Below are 19,718 nucleotides of genomic sequence, written 5' to 3' on the forward strand. Positions count from 1 at the left end.
CACTCTGAAGTGTGCAGCACATACAAACTATGTGTTTATTAAATTAAATCACAGCTTTACAGGGATTAATAATCACATTGTGATTCTTTTGTATCAAACTGCTTATCCGGAGGTGAGAATCTACCATCAGAAACACACAGAAACACCAAAATAAAAGCTCAAGTTAAATGGAAGTGTTTTTGCTTAAATATTACACTTGATGTGCACATAAAATGTCCTGGAAAATTGTGCCTTGAAAAGAGTGGAAACCCTGTTTTTATTTTAGTAAATGTCCATCGGCCTGTTTTCTTCAGAAAATGTATAAAGAAATGGTCTATTTCTTTGTGCATTAGAGTGCTGCTGATCATAGTTTTGTTGCTTTACCACCGTACACAAACATAAGACTTGCAAAAGGGTTCTTCAACTTAGTCATCTGCTTTCCTATTCCTCTCCTTCTGCCTTATTCACCTCTTCTGTTCACCTCTCAGAAAGAGTGTAGCAATGTGTGGAAAGGAACAGTACTGTATATAGTAATGTAGGTTACATACTGTACACATTGTCTCAATTGCAAGCAGCTGTCCAGGCCACGTCCTGTTCACCAGCTCAGTCTCTCTCTCACTCTCTCTCTCTCTCTCTCTCTCTCTGTATGTGTGTGTGTGTGTGCATTTTCCCCTGGCCACCCCACCAGACAAGTACCAAGCACACCAAACATGAGTGCCAAAGCTCTACCACACCACCTTACCCAGAGCCAGACTTCCTTTCCAGTCTTCATTCAAATTCATCTGTTCATCAGATTAATGAAGCACTGGATGAGCAAATGCCTTGGGATAATTAACGAAAGTGTTAGTGAAATGTAAAGTATATAATCTGCATGTTTATAGAGAAAATCCATGTGCTGAACATGTTAATGAGGGGTTGCCACAATTACTACAAAACCAAAACCTGATGTTTTGAAGGCAGAGAAACAGCAAGCAATTCGTCAGAGATGGATAGTGTGCCAAAACACATAGAACGAAATAAAGAGTCATCAGAAGTAATTAGAAAAGCCAGTCTTCATCCCATCTTTCACCAGACTGAACTGGCATTATTTTTTATTGGACAAGTACAGTCTTGCTACAGTATGTATTTGGGAAGTGATAAGTCATGCAAAGAGCAAAACACAGAGGGAGAGATGGATTCAAAGATGAGGGGAGAAAGAGAAAGGGAGGAGGCAGGAAAAACAGCACAGAGATATTTGTGGTTGGGGCATTCAGTTTAAAGCCTCATAAAAGAGAACAATTTTGCTGTGAGTGAAGAAATGGGTAAGGAGGAGGGGAGGGGAGGGAAGGAAAGTGAAAATGGCAAAGCACAGTTTTTTCTGTCTCTCTCAGCTGGAACAGCTTTAAGACACTTTGGAGGGAAAAAAAAGACTTATGATGACTTATGCCTTATGACTTTCCTGTCCCTTGTGCTCCCTGATGAGTACAGACACAAACCTTCCAGTTATATGAACTCTATATGAATTTTCACACGTAAGTTCGGGAAGAGTTTGCTTATCTAGACCTGCCAAACATATCCCATGAATACTGTATATAAGCAGCTGCTTCCCTCGCACTGATGACAATTCTTTCGGCATCCTGATACCTCTGCCACCTTCCACCTTTATTTTTCATTATACAAATTATAATTCAAAATGGTCTATTTCTTGCTTTAGTCAGTTCAGTCATTACAGTGTTTGGAAAGATTTTGCATGTTAATGTGGGTATGACTCATTTATAAGAAATTTATAAGCAATGCTGCTGCTGCAGCAGATCAAGTAAAGACTTGCTACTGCTAGAAAAAAATATACAAACATACTGAGTATGTTACATATGGACATGCACATGACATGCCGCATTGTGCATGTTTGACCATGCTTTTGCACAACTAAACTTTACAAACCATCCCCATGTAGCATAATTAGACCAGTGGTGCTGGGGTGGAGGTGGGTTTCAGAAAAAAAAAAAACTCAGGCTGCAGTAACACCGCCTAATCATCATCAATGAGCAAAACTCATCAAGTTAAATGTTAGACAAAGAGAGAGAGAGAGACGCAAGTTTATTGGCTACCCCAATATATGTCAAAGGACCCATCATCTTACATCATTCGAGCTGATTGGCTCAACATGCCACATGGGAGCAAACCAATTGGCTAAACAAGAACAAATTAAAAAAAGTTTGCGCCACATAGAGTTGCATGGCTGAACTTTGGTCATATAATCCGCAGGTGGGGAGATCTCAGATCTCACGTCCAGTCCCATGCTCAAGCTGCATCATTATAGACAGCACGTTAAATCTGTTTACCGTAATGCACTCCAGGATATATGAACTAGTGAACTCCTTAAATTATACTATATTATTTTAACTTTGCGCTTACAGTCCTGTACTATTGTACTATTCCCATCCTCAATTGCAATTTTATACAGTAGCACTACTTGTATTTGTTGCTTGTTTGTATAATTTGTGTATATCACTTTGGATAAAAGCATCTGCTTAATACATGTATATAAATGTAACAAGCTAAAACCTAAAAAAAATAAAAAAAATAACTCTGCTGGGAAGTTTGTGATATTGACAGTGGCTCCTCTAATCACACACACTCACAGATAATCTACCAACAACACACACAAATTTGCTTAATGAACAATTATAACTTTTTATCATAATAGGAAAAGGTATGTGTATGTATATGTATATGTATATGGATGATTGACTCATGGGACTCATTTAATTAAGGTAGAGGAAAAATGAATTTTACAAAAAAATGAACTTTATTTCATTTTAATTTCCAGTACAAAAAAGTATGAAACAGGCAACATTTAATTCCTTTACATTTACACTGTATTATTATCATTAAAAATATCATTAATATTATCATTGTTGAAACTACTAAGAAACTTCTAATACCAATGTTTGAAGCCCTAATACAGAAAACCCACAGCACCATCACTGATCATAAATAATTCTTTATTTGTTTCTGCTGTTTTAAGTATCCTCTCGGCAAGCTGCAGAGAAAGAAAATGTCTTTCAAAGAGACAATCTCACCTCCAGCTCCATTTACTATTGAATAGTTTTTTCTTAAACCTGACATTAAAGGATTGGAAAGTAACTTGAAGTCACATTCTGCCTGTGTCCAGCAGGACTTGAAATGTCAATTAAAAAAAAGGCAAGACTACACATGGAGAACAATAATAACAATAACCATGGTTATAATTACAATGCTGGTCATTAATATAATATTATTAATCATAGTAAAATGCAACAAATGTCTTCATAACAATAGTATTTAAATTTGAAACAGATGGACAGCTCTGCTCTATATGTGTAATTAAAAACTGGCTTACTCCAGGAGCAGAGCCGACTCCTCTCTTCCTGAACTTTGACATTAAACCTCTGACCTTTCACGTAGTAGGTCTCTACAGTAAAGACATACTTTGTGTAGACACAGAAGTGGATGAAATGTCCAAATCTATCCATGTCCATTGAAGGGTGGGTACAAGAAAGAATGGTCAATTTTGGTAGTCTTTTCATATAAGCAATTCAATGAAAAAGACTGTCGGGGGAAACAGGATGTAAAAAAGCAATGTCTGAGTTTATAAAGTAAATCAAAGTGAGATGAAGATCATTTAATGTATAGAACATGTTAATCATACAGCCACGGGGCTGGAGTCAAGTTTGGTTCAGGAGAGGGAGATTTCAGAGAGGATCAAGAACGGATTGAATATTAAAAAGAAGACTAAAGGAACAAAAGTGCATTTCATTGAGTGATAAACAGAAAACCTGTCTCTTTTTTCTTCCCTCTCCATTCTGGGCATTTATTAATGGCAGAGCAGTACATGTAAATAAAAAACAGACAATACACACGCTTTCCTTTACTTTTATTACCTCTCCCCCATGTGCACCTGTAAAACAATCTTGGTCTGGCATTCACTCCATCCTAATACAATTTCTCCCATTCAACAACTTTCAAAGTGCCATCTACTTGTATTGCTTTTATTCCTCCTCCATCCATCTTTCTCTTGTCTTTCTGTGCTTTTTGTGTCCTTTTCTAAACCTTATCCAGCAGAGAGCGGTGACAGTAGAGTAGGCGTCGAGGGGTGCCATAGCGACGGAAGAAAAGCAGAGCTCCAAAAGTGACAAGCACACAGGCCAAAAGGAAGAGAGGAATCACAATGGTTGCTGCACCTGCCACACCCCTGGACTCATCCACCTCAATGATGATCACTTCCTCATCGGTTCCGCTTCTATTCTTGGGCTCCTCACCTTCACAGCCCATCCAGTCAGTGAGAACTGATTTGGGGTAGCCTGGCTCCACCTTCAGCTGCTGATTGTTGAACTTCCAGTATTTATTGACTTTGTAAAAGTAGGTGTAGGCTGATGAATTGTGACAAAGAGCAAAAAGTATAATCAATAACAGTGGATTCAATAAATGTAAATAATCTCTAAAAATATTACACATTACTAATTATGCTTTTGTGGTCTGCAGAAGAAAAAAAGTCATAGGGGTTTGAAACGAATTGAGGATGAGTAAATCATGACAGAATTTTCATTTTTGGGTGAGCTATTCCTTTAATTACACAAGTATACACATGCACACACATTAACACTCACGTACCTCCGTCCTCACTCATGATGGCCCCCTTGATATTGTCTGGAACTCCTTTCCACACATTGATGGGTTTGGGATAGTCTGGATCCACCGATCTGCTTTTCTCGTTGAAACGGTAATACCTGAGATTCAGGAATGTTGCAGAGGAAGATAAAAAAAGAAAGGGAGAATTTAACATAAACGGAAGTGGGAATATTTTATCACAATATGACTCAAAACCTTGTGAAATATTTATCAGAATCAGACACTGAGTAATACATGTTTGGTGACGCTGGAAACTTACTTGCTTCCTCTGAAGAAGTAAGTGTTGCCTGTGGGTGTGTAGTAAACAGCTGCGTCCAGCTTGTCTCTAGGAAGGCCTGTGCCAAGCTCCTTGAATGTTTTTGGATAGCCTTCATCCATTTTGGCCTCACTGAAAACCCAGTATTTATCACCTAAATAGAGGCCAAACAAACATTACTGCTCCACTTATTAAAGTCAGAGATACATCAACCACAATGAAGCGGAAATACAGAAGGCAGACATGACATACCCTTGAAAAAAACAAACTTTCCATCGGAACGTTCGTAGGCTGCATTGATAGAGGGAGGCAAACCCTTCCAGAAGTGTCCAATGGGCATGGGATACCCCTGCTGAGGTTTTCCATCATGCATTCTCCAGAACCACTTCTCCTGTGGGGTAGAGATGAGGTGTGAACACAAAATACACACCACATGTACGCATAGTTCTTTCCTTCAATGGTCTTATTATGAATGTGTCAAAGGAAATGTGAAGGCAATTCCAGTGCATTTAGTCATGCCGCACCTTGAAGACGAACATCTCTCCTCTCAGAAAAGCAATGGTGTCGAAGTGTCCCTCACATACGTCAGGGCCAAAGGAAGGGCGGTCTGGAGTGGGGGGACGGGGTGCTGGAGGTTGAGGCACTTCACCAGAGCGAGCACCTGCCGACAGAAGCACAGGCTGGTTTAGTGATGTCAGTAGATAAATAATATAAACTAGATAATTTTGAGTTTATTGAGCTTAAATCAATACAAAGGTTAACAACAAAATTGTTTTTGTGAACTGTGGAGTATTTGGACGATACAGTATATACTGAATAATCACAATATATTTATTTACATTTTGCTAGTAATATTAGCTAAATTAGGCAATAATGTGAATATATCTTTTTTATTGGCCAAAATGGATGTTTGGTCAAAACTGAGAAATCATAGAATAAAGATTATCATCAGGCTGAGAAATATAAAGATATCATTTGGCACTATATCCACTATATCTCTGTGCAGCTCTAATTCTACAGCAAGTTCTTCAAATGCATCTATTCAATGCAAAATATCTACCATATATTTGCTGGATTCCCCGCCTGTCATCATCGGGCAGCACAAAGTTCTCTGTGGCCATCCATTGATAAAACGGTGCCATGATGGCAGAGGGATCGCCTGAGTGCTCCAAACCAAGAGCATGACCTAATTCATGCACGGCCACCAAGAACACGTCATTACCTGAGAGAGAGGGAGAGAGATAGCAATGAGGTCACAGACAGATCCTCTAAACATAAAGAGTCAAAATGTATATGCGCACAATCCAGTCAGTTTATTTCCGCATTCCCCTTAGTGTTTGCTCACCTCCCTGGTCAACGTTGCCTGTTGTCCAAGGCTCTGCTGCGTCAAAATGGGTATCACCTCCAATACCGTGACCAGGGAAGTATGCGTGGGCCAGGAAACCCCCCTCGCCATCAAATGGGGTGCTGTCTCCATGAAAGCCCTCAGCAAATGTGAGCATGATATCTGCAAACTTGTCCACCTTGCCCCTGATTTGACTGAATGGAATTTCACGGAACTTGAGCGGCGTCACAGCCTCCCAGACCTTAAAGGCCTTCCGGATGGCCTCGTGTGTGGCCTGTTCGCCAACCTTAGGAGTGTAGTTCTGAATACTGAGAGAAAAGCAGAGATGTCAATTACTTTATTTGTGCTTATTAGAAAATTGTTTTGTGTGCTTTTTCAGGAAGGAACTGCAAAAAAAATTATTTCTGAAACAGAACGTAATGTCTAATACCTCCTTCCACTTCTGAAAAAGAAGAAGCAGACATTCTTGTTTCATGAATTTTGCTAAAAACAACATCATGCTTTACGTGTTCTGAATGCGTAAAGGGACAGTTCACCCAAAAATAAATTTCAGGCAGAATGAGAGCCTCAGTCACCATTCACTTTCATTGTTTGCTAAAACAAAACAAAAAATGCAATGAAAGTGAATGGTGACTATACTGCCCACTATCATACAACATCTCCTTTGTTTTCCATTGAACAAGTCATGCACATTTTGAACAATACACATTTTCACTATTCTTTCAAGCTCTGAGAATGATTGATTCATTTTATTTGTACTCTAAAAAATGCACGGAGAGAAGGCAAACACACTCAACACATAAACAATGATGTGACACTTGCGTTTCCTTTTAAAATTCTCTTCATGACACAGAGTGTCACAGTTTTATATTCATTAAAAGTTACAAAAATGTTCTCCTTAAGTTGTATTTTACACATGCATACCTAAAGGTGATTTCTGTTTTGTCCCATTTTAGGCCCTGGATGACGTAGCGTTTCTTTCTTAGGTTGCTCTTCAGTTCAGAACCAAACTTATCTGGAACACCACACCTCGGCCGCTGCATCGCCCTGACAACATCATGACCATGCAAGACACATGATACATCACTCAATCAACTAAGAAAACTGACTCCAAATCAAACTCTCTATAAAAGTCATATTCCATTGGTTTGTTCCTGTAAAACGTCAAATACATAACCATTTTTGTCGGTCAATACCATGCATAGCAAAGTTATGTACTGTAGTACACATTATCCTTAAATTATCACTATTAGCATGTAAGAAATGTGTAAGACCCCTGACTGCATAAACTCCAGTGTTCAGAGGTGCACAAGACGTGCTTACTTGAGTGTATCCTGGTCCATGGAACCGGTCACAGTGAGGCCATAGAAATTCTGCATGGCAGATATAGCAGAGCTGATGGATTTAGGAGAGCGGATTGCTTGAGCCCGAACATCGCCAGGTGGGAGATACCCATACTGCTGGAGCCATGCCTGAGTGAGTTACATAAATGCACTATAAGACACATTTATATGCAGATTTATCTTACTTGTCCTTCTCATCATTAGAACGAAGCCAAATTCAGTTTGGGAATTTCCACAATACAAATCGTTCCAAAGCAGTTTTACACAGAATATTGCGAGAAAAAAAAAAGAAATCAACATGAATCACTGTTGCAGTGCACACACACACAGACACACGCACAAATAAAAGCTCTGGAATACATCTCCACTTCTGTCAAAGCATGAAAAAGTACAGATTTCACAGCTGTCATTGCTGTTAAAGTGACCTCAGTTAAATGGAGGTCGAGCTGAATTTATTAAAGTTTACTCACTGTTCCAAATGTCTCAGTGCAGAACCAAATCCTCCTGACATGCTGTCTGAATTCATGAAAATTTAATTGAACACAAAACTGCCTGAATCAACACACAGTGTAAACAAAATGATGTGCGCTTATGACCTGGTTAAACTTTTTTGGATGAGTGCGTGTGTGCAGGCCTAAAGATCTTGAAACTTTTATAAGTGATAGTTTATGACTTTGACTTTAAAGATGAATCTGTATGTATATTTCAAACCTAGCCATAATTAGGGGACACATTTTCCAGGGGAAAAAAGGCACCAGAACTTTGCTCAATTTGACAAACCTTGTGGAAAACAAATACACAAAATAATTCTTAAATGCTAGAAAAAAAATATATATATATATATATATATATATATATACGGTTTTGGTTGTGTTAGTCTCTAGTCATTATAATTTGATTTATATATAAAAACAAAATATTAAAAAGAAAAAGTCAATAGTAAGTCCTATTATTACCAAGTAAATGAGTAATCTACTATATATATGTATGTGACAGCATCATTGAACTTAAAGGTGTGTGGGAGGATACTGCACTTAAATAGAAAACAGACGTACTTCCAATTCAAACAGTTTCTCAGCTCTCACTCTTTCTACCTAACAAAAATAAACTCTGACAACATGAAAGGAGAGAGGAAAAAGAGAAGTAAAAAGAAAACGAACAGACTACAACAAATCAAAATCTAAAAATATCTCATAGCCGGATGTACGGCAATGCCAGCCTAATTATGTAGCTTCAAAGGTCTTTGTCTTCGTAAAGTTCTGAGAGAGTGGAAAGAGGTAAATGGCTCTTCTAATTATAGGTGATTTGACAAACACTCACACAAACCAAAGTCTACTAAAAGAGGCATCTATGTGCTTTGTAACTAAATTATTTGTGTCCTTGCCTTAGAGATGGAAATTGACACATGTATGCTTAAAAATGTAAAAAAAAAAAACATATTTATAGGTTTTCTTTTGTTGAATGTCCCTTCTGTATGAGAGATGGCTTGTGAAGAAAATCTGCCTTCATTGTAGGTGTCATATCTGACAATTAGGAAGATGACAACTAGCCCTTAGCAAAAATCAATCTTACAGTTCCATTGTCAGAGCTTTGCATTATATGAATGTATACAGATGGTTACAGTCTATTGGGTAATGATCTGGACTGCTAACAGAAAGGTTACATGTTTACAGTCTGTGTGTTTTAGGCTGAGAGTGTAAATGCCTCATTTTAAGGATCAGACAGCCAGTGTCTCCATTCCAACCGCAAAGAGTGTCAGCAAAAATAACTAGTACTTCAATGTGACCTCATACCTCAAACTGCTTTTCTCCTTTTACTCTTTCTCTTTGCTTCTATTTTAAAAGCTTCAGGAGACATTTAATAGTACCTGAATATAGATATTGCTACAGACTGATTATCGAAATTTTAAACCTTTGCCCCCAGTGGCTGAAGCTGGAATTGTTGCTAAGGTAAATGTCCAGAATGTGACGCCAAAAGCGAGTTGTATATTTAGTTGTAAATGACGTAATACAGTCAACAGCAATGCATATTGTTTAACCCTACTTCTTAACCCAAACCCCAAACCTAAATCTTACTATCAGTGTAGAAAAAATGCAATCTCAGAATTGTACTCACAGCAGTTTTAATTGAATGGAATTGCTTCCTGGTTTACATGGGACGAGAACTCAAGTCTCAGAGATCAGTAGCACCACAGTGAAAGGTGGACATGCTTGAATTGTCTGATGGGAGATGGCGCTTGTCAATTTTATGTCAGAATAGGGGCGATTTCAGGGTACATTTGGAAGCGCCGATTTCCAGTGTGATCATGTTGATTGCTACCAACCCACTGCCGCTACAGACAGGAATGAGATGAGGAAAGGGATGAAGATGATGGGCAATTCAGATTTAAAGGGTTGGAAAATAAAACCTGATTATTTTCATAAAGCAATACGGCTCAATTCTACACTGATCTACAAATTATACTCCACAAAATACAAAACACTGTAAAAACACTGGAATGAACTTGCATTTTACTGTTGATCAAACATGATGTGGTGTCAATGCTAGATGGTAGTACTCAAATTAATAAATCCATACCTAGAGGGCAATATCACAGGTCTGTATACCGTAAATCATTGTGGGCCATTCACACTGTAGTTTTTTGGGAGTAGTCTACATTGACCCTATCGAATGAGGAATAACAGTTCTGGATAACATACTATAGTTTGGTGTTAGCCTGGTCACCTTTGCCCCATTTTTCTTTTTCTCTATCCATCCCACAATTCCTCCCTCTTTCTGAGTACTCTCTGTGTGTGGTGGCACCGGTCTGGTGACGCACTCCATTTTTGTAAAAACACTCTTAAGTCACGAGGATGAAAAATTTCCCTCTCTCTCGCTTCTTCTGAAGCCCACTCTTCTCCCTCCCCAAAAGAGTCAGGTCTCCTCTTACTGCTGCCAGCAATCCCAGCATGCCCCACTGCCATGGAACTCCCAGTGGTGGGCGTCAAAGCTTCTATTTAGAAGCCCTCCGCTGTTCCCCTGACTGAGGAAGAGCGAATCACTGTGTGGCCATGCATCAGCTATTACCATGCACAGACAGGTAGCCTTTATTGAGTTTACTGAGTCTCAGTCTGTCTGGGAAGGGTTTATGTAATAATCAAGGCTGAAGCTGCCATTACACACAGGTCTGGGAACGGATTTAATTCCTGGGATCTTTAGCATCAACCATTAACTCCATGATAGTGACTGGCCTGCTATGACCTCAGTGCCGCAATACCAGCCAGGTTAACACATGCTACACTAGCAGAAAAACAAAAATCAGCCCTCAAAAACTAAATACAGCCCTTAAGACTTTGAAATGAATTCCAAGCCATTGTGCAAAAGGTATTATACAATGGGTTACTTTCTGAGATGGCTGTTTCTAAAAATCATAATTGAATTGGTTTAATGGTATTGCAGCATCGAAAACACATTCCACGTTGGGAAGCGGAATGTGTTGTTTTACTGGAATGCTGTGACTACAGTTTTAACACTGCACAGTTAAAGGGATAGTTCACCCAAAAATTTACATTTTGTCATTATTTACTCAATCTCATTTTGTTCCACACCAGAATGTTCTTTCGTCCACTAAACACAAAAGGATGTTAGAAGCAATCTTTCTTCCATACAATGAAAGTGAATGGTAACTAAACAGCCCTCTATATTACGAGTAAATCACTCACATATGTGACTAAATATCGCACTATGCGACTAAAACATGTATTTTATAAGCCACAGGCTAGTAAATATTTAGATTTAGTCACCAGTGATTGAGTTGTGTAGTGTCGAAGCACCGTGATCCTTTTACTGGATAAGATGCTGGCGATTAAGAAGCTGGATTCAGCCTCATCTTTGACTGCTTGTCTCTCGTGAGCGTGCATTCTGAAGGAAATTGACCTTGTTGGCTCTCCATAACTTTAGTTGAGAAGAAATAAGAAATTGTCGTTGCATTTAACAACGTCAACTCTGACTTAAATTAAACTTGTTATGACGGTTTTCACAACATTCTCCATTTTACAGCTTGGCCACAAAACAGTATGCGTCTGTTGTACAATGTTGTACTGAACTTGTATAATAAAATTGTGAACATATAATTCAATACATATTATTCAAGTAAAAGTTTCCTTTTGATTTGTTCTGCATATTGTGTGTCTAAAAATGAAAACCACACACTCCATTTTAATTTCATGTCTCTTTTAAAATCCTTTCGGTTATTTTACAGTCATGTGGTGATCAAAAAGTAAAAACAAAACTCGAATCATACATTGCACGGATGAAGGAAAAACCACAGTGCAACTTGCTCATTAATGTGCTCATTCAGCCACAAACATTTGCTGGTGGAGCTGCCGTTTTCTTAAAGAGACAGTAGCAATTCAGTGCATGTTAAACATATCAATGTACACTCAACGTAAATCTCACAGGTGCATATAAACATACTGTAAAGGCATCAATGGAAAGGAGGAGGTGAGAACTGGCTTTTCAATATAAATAATAGTTTAATGATAAACTTAAAAGAAGACACAAACACACACATAACGGACATGTCCACTAACGATCTCTCTCTCCCGCACGATCCCCTGCAGTCGACCTTTAAACCTCAGAGGCTTGATTAGCCTAATACGGGACCGGGTGTGTATGATCACGACCCGGCCCCGCCCTCCTCCCTGCCACACATACATGTAACAAAATGCGGTAATGTAGTAAGTGTAATTAATGTGTAAATACATACATATTTAAAGCCACAATCATGTATTATGAAATATTTTAACTTCAGAATTTCACTGTAAATATTATTAAGAATTTAACAAAAAGACTTGTGCCGCATCTATGCAAGAGTTTGTTTTTTTTGCATAGTAGTTTTGATAAAATTAGCACTTACAATTTTTACAATATAATTATTAAATGAGTGTTATAGGCTTAATTTTGTTTTTATTATTAGGTTCCAACTTGTGAATATTTTGTTGAATTGTTTTTATGAAATTTCAAAAAGTGACAACAGCTTTTATTATTATTAAAAAAAGCAATTTTACAACATCATATAAATTGATAGAATGTGAAATACACAAGCTAAAATGTGATTAAAATAATCAAATGTATACTTAAAAGTCAAATGTGAAAATAAAATGTACAATCTTGCATACTACATTGCATGAAGTCATATATATATATATATATATATATATATATATATATATATATATATATATGTGTGTGTGTGTGTGTGTGTGTGTGTGTGTGTGTGTGTGAAGATGTCCCCTTCTCGGTTTGCTTTATTTATTTTTTCAGTTTTCAGTTGCATGATGGTTACATGTCAGGTAAGTAAAATTTACAAGCCAACAACATGTTCGTAGAGTGTTGCTAAAGGCCAAAGTATACTTCGGTTGTCAGCGTTACTGTTCGGAACGCTCTCAGTATACATGACACAAATTTCGTCATCAGATTTATTCAGCACAGAGTTTCTCTACACGCGGACAGTCCACATCTGTGGGCATCGTTGATACATGTGCCTGCCATTGACTGTACTAAAAGAGTTCAGCTATGCAGATTCCAACAAAGCTTTCCTGAGATAAAAAAGTGCGTATGAGTCCAGTGCATTCATATTCACTTGTGGCCAAAAGAGTATCCTTTAAAAGTCTGAGTGCTTGACTGTATGTGAGACGACCTGTAATGCGGAAAAATTAAGTATACCCGAGCCTTGAGGTTAACATTCGTCTCCACATCTCCTTTTGTGTTCTACTTCAGAAAGAAAGTCAAACAGGTATAAAACAACATGAGAGTGAGTAAACGATGGCAACATTTTCATTTATGGGTGAACTATCCATTTAAAACTGTGCACAGCCCTCCATTGGTCTAAAACTCTGATAGTTCTTCTGCAGAAAAGATTGATGTCAAACTTTCCAGGCTTGGAAAAAAAAAAGCTGCTTTATGATTTTTACAGCTGACCTGCTCTTAAGGAAGCTGAATTGGAAAGATAAAGAAAACTTTAACCTACATAGAAAAAGAAGATTAACAAAACCTTCAGTGAGAATCCAAGAGATAAAAAAGTTCAAATGTAAAAACAAAGATGAAGGGTAGAAGAAAAATAAGAAAACAGGAGGGCAGAGGTGAGTTTGAGTGTGCAAGAGAAGGACTGAGTCAGTCGTTCCCTCTCGTCTGTGCCAATGGAAAAAACAGAACATTTTATACATTAGCCCCTGCGTCTTGGTCTCACTCACATCTGTATGTGGAGGATCAGATCGCTGACCCATTTAACTGAACACTAGAACTAATACCAGAATAATACTCCTCAACCACACTGAGTATAAAACAATCCACATCAACAATGACACAAACTTACTTTCGGTTCTATTAATCTCAGCACTAATCAGCAGAAGTTGAGTGTCCAATTCAGTTACAGATTAAATACTGGTACATTATAATCCATATAATACTGTATATTCTAAAACTACTGTACATAAACATTTACATGGATACAAATAACAAATGTGTATGAACATTATTTGACTAAAGTCTTTCTGAATCTTTCACTGAAATCACAACACATGATTTGTTATGACTAGAGGTCAACGATTTTGCCAATACCGATAACTAAGATTGTGGAAAAGGCTGATACCCGATTAATCAGACAATAGTTTTAAAAATGTATTCGTTATGTGTTAAAAAAAAATCTTAGTCTTTCCTTACTGTGATAGTCATGCATATAGAGGCTATAGGAGTCCAAAATGAGTACAATCCCAGATGTGTGTTGACATATTACACTAGAATCACTGTTAAGTAAAATTGTCATATGGGCTATAAATACTGTATAAGCAGTAATTTATCAATAGTTGGTCATCAGCGATCGCTTGTCAATTGCCATCTGAATCTTTTTTTCTTTTTTTGCGGTTTTGAACAACAAAGCAAGGAAGAAAGTCAAAAATCAGCTTACAACCAAGTCAATTGGAAAAATCACAAATATCCCTTAGTGTCGATAGAGCGTTGTTGTTGTACATAAAACATGTTCAAACAATGCAAGGAATGCAAAAAAATTCTAAATTAGCAGGATCACTTGGTACATCATGTCCTGCACAATAGAGGAGGTAGAGGAGGCATGGGAAAAGTTGTTTGAATTTCTTTCTTCTGCAGAACACAAATTAAAATTTTTAGAAGAATATTTCAGATCTTTTGGTCCATACAATGAAAATGAATCAATAAAAAAATACTGAAGCTCCACAAATCACATAAATCAGCATAAAGGTAATCTAATCCATGTGTCTCCAGTGATTTAATTAATGTTTTCAGAAGCGCTATGATAGATGTGGTGAGAAACAGATCAATATTTAATTCCTTTATTATATTTAATTCTCCTCCCTGCTCAGTCAATCCTCCACTTTAACTTTCACTTCATGTGTTTTTGGTGATTCACATTCTTCATGCATATCGCCATCTACTGGGCAGGGAGAAGAATTTCCAGCAAAAATGTATTTAAATATTGATCTGTTTCTCACCCACACTTATCATATCACTTTTGAAGTCATGGGTTAAAACCACTGGAGTTGTATGTATTACTTTTATGCTGCTTTTATGTGCTTTTTGGAGCGTCAACATTTTGGCACCCCTTCCCTTACATTAAATGGATCTACAGAGCTGAAATATTCTTCTAAAAATCTTAATTTGTGTTCTGAAGAAAGTAAGTCATAGACAGATGGCATGAGGGCGAGTAAATGATGAAAGAATTTTCATTTTTGGGTGAATTATTTCTTTAAATAGCACATGGGGGGCCACATTGTCCTCCTTTTGAGATACAATGTTCAACATTGATTTAGTTCTTGTATATGTAGGACAATATAAAAAAAATATATATTATTAAAACTGTTTTATTCTATTACATTAATACTTTTAAATCTACTCAAGTTATTCGGCCAAAACTAGTGAGTGGATTTCTCGTTTCCTTGTTATTATTGTTTGATTAATTGCCTTTAAATGACTAGACGGTGCTCAATTTGGTTACATGTACACTTCAAGTCCGACATTTTGATGCAAATACGCTTTTGTCCCACTGTTTAAATTCACTTTAGACACATTAATGCCTCACCAAGATGGGCATTGGTGGAATTATAAAGTGTATTTGATCATTTAAGCACATTAGCGCTCAAACATTAGCCACCTGTCAATCAAACAACACGCAGCTACAGACGTCAGAAAATAAAAAGTCAATCTTTTATATTTCATCTAGATCTAACAACAAGTGGTGCTCTTGCTATCGTGACTGATGTAATGAACAGCCCTGTTCTAGATGTATAACATAGGCTAAATATAGAAACTTCTCAAATGTTTGATCGAGGACATCTCTCTTTTTTTAGATAAACATCAGACTGTTTTATTGCCCAGCTCTATTGATAACATTACATTAATCTCTCACATCAACCCAATAATCTCAGTGAACGATAGTTAAATTACAGGCTACACTATAGACACAGAATCTAGTAAACATATTGAAATTTACCTCGATATGTTTCTTTAAATTAGAGGCAGTATTAATGCTGATATCTGGCTTGAGCAAGTTAAACTCACATGACACGATCAAGCAATTGATCTTTTTTAGGTGCGGCTGTGATGTTCAGGTGTAAACTGTGCTTGAGGCATCCACACATCCATAACAGATGGCACCAAATCTGCAGCTGCCGTTCAAGTTTTTTACGTGTGATTTGTTTGGATGGGAGTCACAAGACTCTCCCTAGCCAATCACGTTGATAGATAAAAATTAAATCAGGACAGGGAACTAGTGAACACAGACAGTGGGAAAATAGCGCAGTAAAAGTACAGTTACAGTACTTTTCGAACTACTCAAGTAAAAGTATACAAAATTTTAACTACTTAAAAAAGTACAATTCCTGGGAAAAAGTAGTTAATAACAGTAACGTGAGTATTTGTAATTCATTACTTTACACCCCTGGTCCCCAAACATCCAGCCCCCCGCCAATCCCACACTGAAGGGTCTACCCCATTTAGGAATGATTTCCAGATTCTAAAGAAATTACCTACTCTCAGTTGAACCACCCCAGTCAGTCTTTCCAGTGGGAGAAATTTCAGAATTACCTCTACCCACAGAGATATGGTTGTTTTTTGTCAGAAATCCAAAGTTTTAAAAGGGTCAGTCTATCTGTGTCTTTTTGATAACATTTTGCATTAATAACTGTAAATTAGTCCATAAACTGTGATGGGACAGAGTCTTGGCCCTGTTACAATGCTCTTTAGGTAAACACTCAAATTGAGCTTTTTGTAGCCAAATTATTCACCAGAAGATGGGTTTTGGCCACAGAGGAACTATATAATCATTGTCACTTTTGACGATAGCCGATAGCTTTAAAAAGCAACTATCGGCACTGATTAATCTGTAAATATATATTGCTCTATCTCTAGATATGACTGCACATAACAGGAAACATTGCATCCATATATACTGTACAAGCTTCTTCAAGCCATGAAGAGACAACAAAGTTATACAGCATCGGTTATACTTCTCAAACAAATACATCATCTCTCATCTATGGTCTGGAGAGGGGCACAATACACAGCTGTTTTCCATAAGTAACATTGCTGAAACACATTTTTGCAGTATTCAAAACAACTGCACTTGTAACATCACTAAAAGTGCAGGGCGTTTGTCTGAGGGACTGCTAAACGTTGGTGATTCCTGACAAATTCATAATAAAATATATCTGGTTCATACTTAAACTAAAATATAAATAACTGCACAGTAAAATGTTCGCAAATAATGTCTGTGATTGCTTTAAAAGAAGACCAACTTTGATGTGTCTAAGTTAGTGGTGTAGTTTCCAATGAGTAAACAAAGGCATCTGTAATGCAGAATTGACTCACAAAAAACAATTATTATGAAACATTTTATTATAAAATACTGTGATACATGTAACCAAACACCAAATGTCTGAAGAGTGCGTTGGGACTTTCGCATGCGTTCGGCATTAACCTTTTGCATGAACTTTCCCTCTGATCACGCGACTCTGAGTCCAGGTGGAGACTGTTTTTGTCTGTTAAAATCTCAGGAAAGCTTTGTTGGAATCTGCATAGCTGAATTTTTTCCACACTAGTCTTGGGTACATCTCTTAACCATCTTAAAAATGTGAATGAGTTTGGGAGAAAGGAATGAAGGGGTGAAACTAGAGAGTGCTTTTCTACGCTTCAGAATTTTGGCACCAATTCACTTGCATTGAGCTGAAATATACTTCTAAAATCTTCATTTGAGTTCAGTAGAAGAAAGAAAGTCATTCACATCTGGAATGACGAGGGTGAGTAAATTATGAGAGAATTTTCATTTTTGGGTGAACCATCCCTTTAAATCCCCTCTCTGATCTTGTTTATATCTTTAAGATTTCCTGGCTTGCATCTGTGACAGAGATTTAAAAAACTTCCAGAAAAGCAGTCACTCGTTCTCTTCCCCCCACAGTTATGTATCTACCAGACACTTGGGCCTACTTCTGAAACAGACATTAGGTTGTCTAAGGTTGGCTAGAGGGTGTATGAAGTAAACCTGATATAACTACCTATTACCCTCCTATGTTCAGTCAAAACACACTTAAAGGTGAAATGTGAATCTGTGAATGGTACATTACGACTGGAGATGCTGCAGGACAGGCATACATGCACAGAATTAGGTTTATAACACCTTAATAACTATCCATCACTGGCTAAATATTTACCCTGATATTTAGGGTCTGAAAAGACACAGCTCCAGGGGCATCTTCATCTCACATCTCATCTGTATTAGATTTCGATTGTTTACGAGTGCCATTAATGAAGGAAATCTTGTTTTGCGGAAACATGCATGTATTTGCGTCCAATAAGACAGACTTGACAGATAGACAGACACACATGCATACACACAGTACTAGAAGAATAGGGTCTGTGCATTACCTCTGGTCTGACTTCTTTGTCACTTGATCCGCTTTGCACTAGAAATACGCTTGCGAGCGCGAGCGTCAGTAGCCGCTGTACCGTCTGGAGTCTCGCGAACATCCCGGAATGCGCTAAATTACAGTCAACCCAAAAACTTGCCACACAAAATGCTCTTGGGCTTCCGTCCTGAAACTTTTTAGTCAGTCACACCATCCCAAAGTAAAAAAAAAAATAAATAATAAAAAAAACGTTTTCCTTAAATTCGGGAGAACTAAGTCCAAAGAACAAAAATAATTTTAAACGATAATGGCTCAATTATAAAATATGCATAATCATAAAAAATAAAAAAAAACTTTTCCACACGGAAAACTGTATCCTAAAGGTCTCAGCCTAACACTCGCAGGACAATGCAATCTTAGAGAAACAAGATAATCCGATAACCACTCCAGAGGCGACAAGAATGAATCTCTGAGCTACATTTAGTTGTTTCTCATCTAGCATTGGTTTTTTCTTTTGTCCTCGTCTGATCACTCCAGAGGCGGTGTTCAGTGTCAGATTGGAGACGTGGTTGTTTCTTACGTCCCCTGTGGTAATCTTCCTGCACTACAGACAGAGCATGAAACTGGGAGGAGTGAAAAGAGGATCGACCCGGCAGATGAGCATTTTCTCTTGCATGTACAGGATGCATCAGGATAATCAGCATGTTCACAAACTACAAAAATCCTAATAGTTAATTTCTTAGCAACACTGAACAACATCCTCCTTATTTATGTTAAAGGGATAGTTCACCCACTGGCGACCTGTCCAGGGTGTCCCCCGCCTTTCGCCCAATGTTAGCTGGGATAGGCTCCAGCCCCCCGCGACCCTGTACACAGGATAAGCGGTTGACGATGGATGGATGGATGGATGGATGGATAGTTCACCCAAAAATTTTAATTATCTCATTATTTACCCTCATGCCATCCCAGAAGTGTTTTACTTTCTTTCATCTGCAGAACACAAATGAAGATTTTTAGAGAAATACCTCAGCTCTGTAGGTTCATATACAGAGCCATCTTTGTAAATCAGAAGCATTCCAGTGGTGTAATCTGTAACTTCAGAAGTGTTTGTGATAGGTGTGGGTGAGAAACAGATCAATATTTAAGTTCTTTTATTTTTTTACATAAATCTCCACTTTCATTTTCACTTTAACATTCTTCTTCTTTTGTTTTTGTTTGCTTTTTTTCATATC

The 19,718-nt window shown here is 37.6% G+C and overlaps 1 protein-coding gene across 1 annotated transcript; it reads right to left on the minus strand.

Annotated features, from left to right (window-relative positions):
- Positions 1–2,768: 2,768 nt before the first annotated feature.
- Positions 2,769–19,073, minus strand: LOC127649789 (matrix metalloproteinase-14-like). The gene is made up of 10 exons (XM_052135028.1): positions 18,506–19,073; positions 7,554–7,702; positions 7,155–7,277; positions 6,231–6,538; positions 5,946–6,107; positions 5,410–5,546; positions 5,138–5,276; positions 4,889–5,039; positions 4,612–4,727; positions 2,769–4,370 (listed from the first exon to the last, which is right to left on the minus strand). Exons 1-10 carry the CDS (start codon positions 18,605–18,607, stop codon positions 4,045–4,047), a joined length of 1,713 nt encoding a protein of 570 aa, XP_051990988.1. The 5' UTR covers positions 18,608–19,073; the 3' UTR covers positions 2,769–4,044.
- Between the last annotated feature and the right edge of the window lie 645 nt (positions 19,074–19,718).

The sequence above is a fragment of the Xyrauchen texanus genome, chromosome 1 (genome assembly GCF_025860055.1).
Source record: "Xyrauchen texanus isolate HMW12.3.18 chromosome 1, RBS_HiC_50CHRs, whole genome shotgun sequence".
In the NCBI taxonomy this organism is placed as follows: domain Eukaryota; kingdom Metazoa; phylum Chordata; class Actinopteri; order Cypriniformes; family Catostomidae; genus Xyrauchen; species Xyrauchen texanus.

Excerpts from the sequence above, each read along its gene's own strand:
- LOC127649789 (XM_052135028.1), bottom strand. The coding sequence starts at position 18,607 with ATGTTCGCGAGACTCCAGACGGTACAGCGGCTACTGACGCTCGCGCTC. Across the intron at positions 7,278-7,553 it reads ATGGACCAGGATACACTCAA|GGCGATGCAGCGGCCGAGGT; the intron begins GTAAGCACGTCT and ends TGATGTTGTCAG. Across the intron at positions 5,277-5,409 it reads GAGAGATGTTCGTCTTCAAG|GAGAAGTGGTTCTGGAGAAT; the intron begins GTGCGGCATGAC and ends TCTACCCCACAG.